General features: G+C 51.3%; 1 protein-coding gene across 3 annotated transcripts; it reads right to left on the reverse strand.

The window, feature by feature from the left end:
* Nucleotides 1-4,549: 4,549 nt before the first annotated feature.
* LOC109746955 (uncharacterized) lies at nt 4,550-8,036 on the reverse strand. Of its 3 annotated transcripts, XM_040387531.3 has the most exons (9): nt 7,916-8,036; nt 6,872-7,055; nt 6,472-6,743; nt 6,275-6,371; nt 6,067-6,197; nt 5,833-5,902; nt 5,631-5,745; nt 5,363-5,552; nt 4,550-5,250 (listed from the first exon to the last, which is right to left on the reverse strand). In XM_040387531.3, exons 3-9 carry the CDS (start codon nt 6,665-6,667, stop codon nt 5,240-5,242), a joined length of 810 nt encoding a protein of 269 aa, XP_040243465.1. In that variant the 5' UTR covers nt 6,668-6,743; nt 6,872-7,055; nt 7,916-8,036; the 3' UTR covers nt 4,550-5,239. The 3 variants fall into 3 exon arrangements, with proteins under 3 accessions (XP_040243465.1, XP_040243466.1, XP_020161638.2); XM_040387532.3 differs by having other exon boundaries at nt 5,833-5,881; nt 6,872-8,032; XM_020306049.4 differs by having other exon boundaries at nt 6,872-8,031.
* Between the last annotated feature and the right edge of the window lie 2,099 nt (nt 8,037-10,135).

Genomic DNA, 10,135 nt, shown 5'->3' on the forward strand with positions numbered 1-10,135 from the left:
GTCATCAGCAGCGCCCCTGGCGGCCTCCTTGGCGGCGATCTCCTCGGCCTCCGCCTCGGCGGCCTTGGCGACATCTTCGATGATGGTGTCGATGTCCTCTGGGTCTGCCAAGGGGGGATCTGAACACCGAATAGAGGATGAGGCGAGGCCAAGACCAGGATTCAGAAAAAGAAAACAAAAGGAAAAGGGAATGGAGGCGAAAGGCGAGTAACCTACCCGTGCCGGGATGAGAGGCAGAAGTTCCCTCCCCGCCAACATTTGGCGCCGAGGCGAAGCCACCGGCGCCCAAGTTCTCCTCCTCCTCCCCCGTGTGCATGGGCTCGGTGCTTGGCGCCCTTGCCGGGGACGCCCCTCGGGGCAGCGTAGTCGATGGGGGCGGCGTGTTGAGAGTAGCCCTCTGTGGCTCCTCCCGCTGCTGCTCCCCTCCTGCACCCACGACAAGGTCAGCACCAAAGTATCATACCCTTGACGCACGTCGACGAGGGGTGAGTGGTGAACTTACGCTGGGGGCTGCTGTCCGGGCTGCTCAACACCACCAGTGGTGTGCCGGAGGTGCCTGCCGAGGGTTGACCGCTCGTCGAGATCCTGGCCCTCTTGACCCTCTGGGCTAGCGTCTCCGCGTCCCTGCAAAAGGAGAATAATTCAAGATGGGCGCCACTGTTTGAGGAAACGGAGATGACAAAAAATGGGGAATAAAAAGCTTACTCCTCCTCCTCTATTGCCTTCCTCTTCCTCCTCGGGCTGAGGGATCCGAAGTCAAAGGTGACCCCCGCGTCAACGTCTGCCGGAGGAGGGGAAGGAGGTGGCGTCTGAACACGCTTTGCCGAGGAAGAAGCGGATGCCTTCTCCTTCGCCACCGCGGCCTTCACCACTTTCTTCGCCGCCGCGACCCTTGTCTGGCGTGCGGACATCTCCTGGGCCTGACGCAGCTGCGCGGCCCTGCCGGGCCGGACCGGCTCGCCAGAGGTGGCCCGCCGCAGAACCCGTCCTCTCCCCATGGCTGGAGGGTCGACGGCCACGGCCTCCTCCTCCTCCGACTCACTGACCACGTCTTCGACGAGAGGAGCCCCGGTGCCGGCGCTGCTGGCCTCCCCGGTGGCCTCCACCCATTGGGCGAGCTCCTTCTCCTCCGCTTCCGCCGCGGCCTTGTCCTCCATGCCGCGGGCGCTGCCGGCCTCCTCGGCGAGCTTCGCCTCCACCGCCCTAGCGGCGATGTAGTCCAGCTCCACCTGGGAGGTGTCCTGGATGAGCCGCGGCTCGGCGGTGACGTACCCCTCGTGCAAGGTGTCGAAGAACTCCTGCACCTGAAGTTCCTCCGGCTCGACCTAGCTCGGTTCAAGGCCATGCGCGTTGAAGTTCGGCATCATGGCGAGAGTTGTTGCTAAGCGGGATCACTCCCGGCGGCGGCCCTCGCGGCGGCCCTCGCGGCCTTGCCGGACCGCTCGACCTCGCCATCGCGGTTCACGTCCAGCTGGAAGAGCCGTTGGCAGAGATGGGCGTGCCTCATCACCGTAAGGTTGTGGTCGAGGCCGGGGCGGAGCCTGATGATGTCAGCGGCGTTCGTGAAAAGCCAGGCCGGCCTCCCCTTGTTGTGCAGAGGAGCGATTCGGCGGTGGATGAAATCCGCCCCGATCATCTCAAGGGTGAGCCCGGCCTCGGTAAGGCGAAGGATCCTGGTGGTGGCGACCGTGAGCTTCGCGTCGTCAGCATCAACGTCGCTCCAGTCGCCCCGGTGAACCGGCGGCGCGTCGCGGACCCGGCAAAAGTTCGGCGGGCCCTTCTCTTCAATCCAGCACCACCGGCCCCGCCATTCTTCCCACCTCTCCTTCATGGCGCCCTCCGGGTACGCCCCCTTGGCCCTTGGGATCCAGGCGACGCACCCGGAAATGGCGCCCCCCGGTTGGATCCGAGGGAAGAAGTAGTAGCTGAAGAGCGCCGTGTTGGGATGCACCCCGGCGAAGCCCTCGCAGAGGTGCACGAAAAGAGCCATGCACGCCATGGCATTCGGAGTAAAATCCAAAAGATGGAAGCCGTAGGTGTGCATGACATCATTGAAGAAATCGGAGAAGGGGGTACCGATTTGGGGCGGCCTTGGCGCAGTTGGCGGGGATGACGCGCGTGGCTGGATGCCCCGTCGTCTCTCCCCCCGTCTTCACCCCCCACAGGGGCTTGAAGTAATCCCGCAGTTCGATCGCGTCGACCGTCGAGGGGAAGTAGGCGAGCTGCGTTCGTCGCGCCGCCTGCTCACTCTCCGGCGGCTCCGCCGCCCCGGCATCTTTGGCCATTCCCTTGCCCCTGGTGGATTTGGGAGCCATGGCGGCTGCGAGAAGCAGGGGGTGGAGGATGGCGAAGGCGCAGCGGCGACAAGCAAAGGCAAGAGCTCGAGAAGGAGGAAGAAAGGGGGCGGCGGCTCTGAGATTGGAAAAGACGCAGGGAGGGGGGTAAAGTGAGCAGCGCGCCTGCGGTTATTCCTTTTTATGGGGAAGGCGCGGGCCACCTCCTTTCCTATTAACTGCGATGTGACGCATGCGTGCAGGAACCGCCCCACGCATGCCCCCCACGTCACGCACGACCCCCCACGTCGCACGTTCAACGCGGGTTGTGGGGAAGCACAGCAGACGGAAAATTACTGCGGTAGAATCCGCCCCTCCTGCCCGCGCACCGTTTTGGGCCTGGCCCAACAACGTGTCGCGCTTATGTGTGGCCCAGGCCCGGGGGCTCCTGTCAGTGTACAAAAGTAGGGGTGCTCCTTTTGACCCCTTTACTTGTGCACGGACAGTCGGAGCAGCGCCCATGGCCACACTAAGCAGAGCAGGGGAGGGAAGCCAGAGAGAAGCCAGAGGAACAAGATGGTCAGAGGCAACGCCAAGGCCAGAAACACAAGACAACAAAGGGGCGAGGTGGAGACCCCCGGCAAGGCCCTTGCTGGGGCGGCCTCCGCGGCCCCGGCAAGGACCTTGCCGGGGCAACTTGCCCAAACACCAACAAAGCGAGCCGCCCTTGAGCCCACAGGTTCCAACCCAACCAACTACGACTGGACCAGGGCTCGGGAGGCACCTCTGTGGTGGCATGCAGATCTTTGTCAAGACCATAGATATATGAGATCAGATGAGGACCAAAAGACGGCGACCCTTGGCGGGATCCTTGCCGAGAAGCCACGAGACCCCCGGCAAGACCCTTGCCGGGGACAACTGCGCGCCACGGCAAGACCCTTGCCAGGCCCCCGGCAAGGCCCTTTCCGAGGACATCAGCGGAGGCACTGCCAGGCCCGCACCAGCCAAGTTTCCACCGCCATTAGCATGCAGCTGCCAGCCCGACCAACTAGGCAGGCACTTGTGTGGCAACATGCAGCTTCCAGGCCAGATCAGCAAGCGCCTGCATGGCGGCATGCAGATCTTCGTGAAGACCCTACAACCGCGCCATGTAGGCAGGCAGGCCACCTCAGCTGCCTGCCTGCCTACATGGCGCCGCATGCATCGCTGGCCAGGGCGCGTGTCGAAGCGAAGAGGAGCGGCGACGGACGGGACGGGCCTCGCTCCCGTCCCCGATAAAGCTAGGGAACACCTAAGCGACGCATTAAATGCGTCTTGTCCTGTAATACGGGCGATAAGCTCATAGTACTGTAGGCCTTTCCACCTCCTGTGTGCCACTGTGGCAGCCCCCTTCAACTATAAAAGGAGGCCCATGGCGTATTGGAGGAGGATCCGGCTCTTTGGAACTACACAGCCACCATAGCTAGTTCGAGAGCTCAAGAACACTCAATGCATCCACCAAAGCAGGACTAGGGTTTTATGCATCCTCGCGGCCCGAACCTAGGTAAACGATCCTTGTGCTGACTGTCAATCCTGCTCTTCTCACAACCCCGCGCCCCGGCAACCATAGTAGGGATTCTTGTGATCCCATAGGTGTCGTTTTCCACCGACACAAGCACTCGCTGAACATCAATAGGCCATAGAGTCTATCTGAGAAGATCTTCATCCCAACTATTTAGGATTGGATCAATCAAATCTGCTACCTTCCGTAACAACTGGCCTCCCTTAGGGGTAACAATTTTACGGTTTGCACAATTTGAAATCCAGGCGTCCTTCCAAATGTCAATATTCTGCCCATTTCCCACTCGCCAAATATGACCACGCTTCAGGGAGCTCACACCCGCCATAATACTTTGCCAGGTGAAGGAATAACCCTTCTTCAAGTTAGTGAGCAAGATACGTGACATAACATTCCTATGGTTCCTTTACCCCGATCCTGCACCACTCTCATATCCATCAATTAATTCCATAGATAGTTATGATGGTTGTTTCTTCCATTCACTAAAGCAAATGGAGCTTTTCCCTCGTCGAGTCAGCAAGCCAACTCAAGCGTTCTACTCTTGAGTTCCTTTTATCGTCGTTCTCGATGGTTTTCCCCTGTGCGACCTTCTAATCCCATGACATGTTGACTGCACATTATGAATTTATGATTGATATAAGTCAGTATTTAGAGACTATTGGAAGAGCACCGGAGTCCCTTGAGGCTCGACGCCATTTCCGTAACCGGATACACTTCATTTCAAATTTACTGTATTTTGTACTAGCAAAACCCATGGCAAGCGTTATACAGTTCTCTCAATTTAGCATCGAAGCAGAGGTTTAGGGTCTGCTCACCAAACTAGGTGAAGCCCATTTTCCATCAACCATGATAATAAGGAAGACAATTTTCAAAAGGGTTGGTTCAAACCGGTCCTGGTCTGTTTACCCAGCACTAACACTAGATCGAGTCACATCAGTTGTTCCGATGTTAAAAGAAAGAGAACATAAAGACCCATTGCCTAGTCCTTGCAGATGCATTAGCCTAGACACACTAAAACTAGTCCAAGAATCCTCAGTTGATCCAGTCGTCCCCTCGCAGGCGCTTGTTAGGCTTCGGGACTCGAGTGGACTTCACCCTTGCCATGGCAGCGCTCCCCTCAGGCTCAGCCTTCTCCTCCTTGCGTTGACTAGTAGTAGCAGCGGGGCCGGGACGCTGGCATCGTCCATGATCGAGCTCACCGCGAAGCTCCCATCCACGTACTTGTCGAAAACCTCGAAGGTGTGCGTCGAGCCAAGAAGATCCTCGATTTCGTCCGGCAGGGTGTACCACTCATCATCGTCCTTGATCTTATCGACGAGCTCCTCCGCGGAGACACCAACCAGCTCCTCCGCCACCTCACAGAAGATCATCAGGTCCATTGTGCCCGTGGCATCCTGCACCGTTGCCTTCAGCTTGTACCTAATAAGGTGCCCATAAGGGCCATAACAGCAGTGTGGTAATTAGCCACTTATGAATGAGCAATAAGCATACACTGATGTGGCAATGACAGTGTAGCGTTGCAGGTCACTACCATTGAATTGGCCTCTTGATCGGGCCACATCGGCCGCACTTATATTTCCTTGGGGCCCCGTACATCGACCGCACTTATATTTCCTTGGGGCCCCGTACATCGACTTTTGGCAGGTGTCGCATCCAAGATAGCACCAGCCACTGCTGCAATCTATGTCTATCAGGGAGACTCTGCACAAAAACATGGTATCCTGCAAGTAAACACAGATATACGTGAGTAAACGAGATGAGCTTTGCCCGTCACGAGGAGAGCAGCAAACTTAATTCACCTCATCGTACTCTTCTGGATCAAGGCTTTTTAGCTGTTCGATTGTTCGCCAACTCTCGGCCAACTTCTGAGCTGGAGTTTTTTCTGGAACAGGGTTTCCCTGCTGAATGAGCAAACTGTGCGCACACGAACCAGTTAGCCATGTACTAGTACAGCTTAGATCAATCATCAAAGAAGGTATAAACTTTATGAAGTTTGCTCACTTCGCACGGAATTCTTGCACCTCTGGTATTTCCAAATCAAGGTAGTACTCTGAAGATGTTGTAGAGCAAACTATAAAACACGGAAAGATCACAAATGGCACCAAAAGGTTTCAGTATACACTATGGTTACATTAATGATAGACAGACTAAAGTTTTACAAGAAAAGAACGGGATATAATTCAACAGTATCACATGGTAGAAACCGACAAATGAAACAGTGGATCAAGGATTAACCTGATGATGAAGAATCAACAGCCATCCCTGTAAAGACAGCAACAACTGAGGCACCTTGGCCTTTCTCAAGCATATCCTCAAAAAACCCAGAAGCAATATCTCGATACAGTGTGACACCCACTACCTTTCCTCTGTAAATGATAACTCCAGCAGTGAGGAGCTATCAGGGGACGTCAATCATCCAGAAGAAAGATGTGTATTCTGTTACCTCAAATCCCGAATGCTTGCATTACAGATTTCTAAAAGGCGGGATCTTTTTTTGACCCCCTCTATCTCCCGAACATCTACTACGTGTCCCAGAACATCTGCATAATTTGTATCCACGCACATGTAAGGAAAAGAATAAGATATACACACGGTAAGTCTAACTCTGATAAAACTTTATTAAGTTCCAAAAGAATCTACCTGTCAATAAGCTATTGTTGCCACACCTAGAACGGAGATCCTTAAAATTAACAAACTCAAAGCTGTGGAGGGGTATTGAATCAATATCTCCTTCTATCTCAGTGACCACAGTCTGCCTCCTAATACATAGTCCACTCGTTGCTACATGACATATAGTAGTCCCTCTGCACATCAACGTGAAAATCTGACAAGGCATAGACCTTGCCTTCAACTAGCCTATGTTCAAACAACTCTATATCGTAGGGATCTACACGCGCCTGCATAGTTTTACCCTACAAGTGGGAAACAACTAGAAGAATCAGTGCACTGAAAACTTAAAGGATGGTAATTTAATGTTGGTAGCCAGCAAGCAATGCAGTTCATCCGTTTGGTGTTTAAATTAAGGTAGGCAATGCATCACCTGATCGTCGATCAGAAGGCAGTCAAGGCCGAATAAAGTGTTATTTTTTGGATTGAAGGACTCCCACAGCCGTGAGATGCGCACCTGCACTTTACATTTGTCCAATCCATATTCTAACTGAGACAGTGGGGTGTACTCATCCTCAGCTGAACCCATTTTGGCCTGGACGGCTTGAAGCTGCAAGCTAGCATAGAAACAAAAGGAAATAGTGATCGAAATTTTGTATTGTATATATCTAATCCCCAAAAATAGAGAAGCTTAAGAGACCAACAATAAATTATCACCAGTAGTCTGAAAGCCTGAACTTTCACCCTTGTGGACTATGGTTGCTTTCTCATCATAATTTTATTGCTTACTAAACAGGAGTATTAAGTGGTTTAAATTTCTGAGTTGTGTGTTTGTGATGAAAAGGTATCATTTGTGTTGCCTGTAAATCTATTTTGGGATGAAATATCTACTGATTTTGATGTATATATTAACAGCGATTTCAAATCAATCGCCGAGTTTGGAGAAGATGTTAGAATAATAGAAATGCTAATGTGAATTCCAATGCTAATGTGAATAACAAGATTTTCAATCAACACGTGTGGCATCAACAACAAAGAATATAATGCCAAAAAAAAAATTGATTTCAACATATAAAACCCTAGCGGAACAAGGGGGAAATCACCACAAGACAAGTACTAAAATGAGGCCTCAGCCTGTCCACAGGATGCAAACATATAAATCGACTTAACTAGAAGTTGTGGCGGAAAACTAAAACGAATCCGAATAAATGCTGAGATCATAACTCAGCAACCCACACACTGAGGCCGAGTCAGATCACAGACTCAACGCCGTAGTGGAAGTTTGAAGCTATCCAAGGATGGGGAAGCGCTACTCGAGAAACAGGATCGTCGGAGAGGAATCGTTCATGCGGACATCCCGGAGAAAATCGATGGCGAGGAGACAAGAATCGAGACGAGAACTGGTAGTGAATAGTAATGCAAGCGCTGGAAAAAAGAGGCTGCTCTGCTCTTTTCCCCCTTGGAAGGCCTGGGTTACCTCCGGCCTCCGGAACCGAAGTCGTAGATGTAACTGATTTTCTCCTCGCCGTCGCCGAGAACAAAGACCAAATGAGGAGGAGGAAGAGACGAGGGTCTCGTACACGGTGTACAGTGGCCGAGCCTGGGCTGGTGTCCTATCAAGCCCAAGAGGAAACTATAGAAAAATGCACCTAGTCTTAAATGCCTATGGGTTCCTGTCAGGCCCATTGATGGGACGAGACATGCTCAGTCCCGTCTTTTTTTTTCCTTTTACCGTTTTAGTACTTCTAAAGTTAATACAAAGTTTGACCGATTTAGTATTTTTTAAGTTAATACAAAGTTGAGCCATTTATTTTGAGACGAACAGAGAAGTATATATATTTTCAGCAATGAAAATCTCTTACAATTTTCACCCTTATAAATCTCTAAAGTTGAAACCCTTGTAAATTACTCATTTAAGTGGTTCGAACTGACACGCTTAATTTTGGAAGGTTGTGTCTATGGGCTGAGTACTTTTCAAATCATCGGCCCCGACCTCTAAACAAGCTTGCGTCCCGCTTTATATGTAATAAAGCAGCAACCGAACAAAGTATATGGCATTGGATCCGATCTTGCACCACAACACACCACGTACACCGTGGGTGTGCTTGGGTGTAGCATTCAACATGTGGATGCAAAATAAGCCTCTTTAGTTGTCTTGGCTACTTTTAAATTGTGGCACGCATGCTTATTTAAAGCAGCCATGGATATGGTTGTGGAGGAAATGTTTCCTCATAGCCAGGCTCCGGCGGACGCAGCGTAGCACGAGGTTTCATACTTGGGAAGCCCCGAAGATGAGACGCTTCGGCCTTAACTTCCAATACACTTCATTCATTGTCCAAACCCCTATTCTCTCACTACCTCTTCGTTGTCATCGATGGTTGGCTCTACTCCAGCACCATACCGCATGAATCCTTGCCCCCTTACTCTAGTGTTCATTTTTGGTGACTCGTTGGCGCTGAGTCGAGGAGCCTCAAACCCGGGGATTTGGCGAAGATGCTAAGGGCCCCTTCCCCTTCTGCACCCGGCCATGCTCAACATGTATTGATCCCTCGTATGCAGCAGGTACCTCGACTGCGGCTGGTGGGAGTTCTACTTCGGTGGTGAGGCACTTTCGACGCACTTCCCTGGACATTCGTACTGGCTGAGGCTGCGATTTCAGCGGCCTTCACGGCAACCACAATGGAAGCATAGGGAGCTTCTTCTTTCGCGCTGGTTGCAGCAACTCCAACTCTCGCAGCCACCATAAGTACCTCCAACCATAGTTTTGCTAACATTGCTTTATAGATGTAGAATGAGCGACAGGGTGGGGGATTGGATACATGGTTACAGATTTTAGGACGATTCACGATGCTTGATACTCCACCTCCAAGGGCAATGCTATTTTCCTGGAGAGGGTACACGGTCAGGTTTTCTATATCCGTAGATTCGATAGATCGTGGCAGGCAATGTGCATGCCAATCCATAGATTCAATTGGATTCCATGCTTACTCATCTTGCTTATGCTTTGCAAGTCAATCTGCATGCCTTTGTGTTGGATCAAGTCAATCTGCATTGCCTTTGGTTATGCTTTATTGTGCATTGCATTAATCTTGGATCATACTGAAAGGGCAAATATATCGACTAGAGAGGTGAATGGGACATTACAATATCACCCGCCAGGTTGACTCGAGATCCACTTTCCAGGGAACCACTACTCAAGCATAGTAGTGGAATGCTTTCAGCATGTTCCCAAAATTCTTGGGGGGAAACAAGTTGTTCAAAGAAAATTAGTAGTACCAAAGTAATGTTATGCATAACAGAAGACAAATTGCACCGAAGCAATAGACTATATGAAGTAAACTAGTACGAGTGAGATAGCGACAGAAGTAATCTAGCTAGAAGAATAACTAGGTAGCAGTAAATGTACCCAAGTCTAGCAAACATGAAGATGTCATTAAGTATAGTAAGCGTAAACACAAAGCGGAACATAATCATATGTAGCAGAATAGAGATAAACTCAATAAAGTTTTCACAGAGATGTAAGAGCAATTTCTTCAGAACCAGCAAAAATACATGAAGTAAATTGGACGAATAAATAAGAACCCAGATGCCTGGTGAAGACAAACAATTTGATGACTCGGTGCAAGTTGACAACTCTACGTGTGGTTGGATGGGCTGAGATTTAACCAGAAGACCATGCTCGTCTTCAACCTATTCT

The sequence above is a fragment of the Aegilops tauschii genome, chromosome 4 (assembly GCF_002575655.3).
Source record: "Aegilops tauschii subsp. strangulata cultivar AL8/78 chromosome 4, Aet v6.0, whole genome shotgun sequence".
Lineage (NCBI taxonomy): Eukaryota > Viridiplantae > Streptophyta > Magnoliopsida > Poales > Poaceae > Aegilops > Aegilops tauschii.

Bases quoted from the DNA above. Each gene is read 5' to 3' on its own strand.
- LOC109746955 (XM_040387531.3), bottom strand. From the start codon at position 6,667: ATGCCTTGTCAGATTTTCACGTTGATGTGCAGAGGGACTACTATATGT. The intron at 5,903-6,066 runs GTTAATCCTTGA...CGTGTTTTATAG, and splicing joins TGTTGATTCTTCATCATCAG to TTTGCTCTACAACATCTTCA. The intron at 5,746-5,832 runs GTGAGCAAACTT...GTGTGCGCACAG, and splicing joins GTGCAAGAATTCCGTGCGAA to TTTGCTCATTCAGCAGGGAA.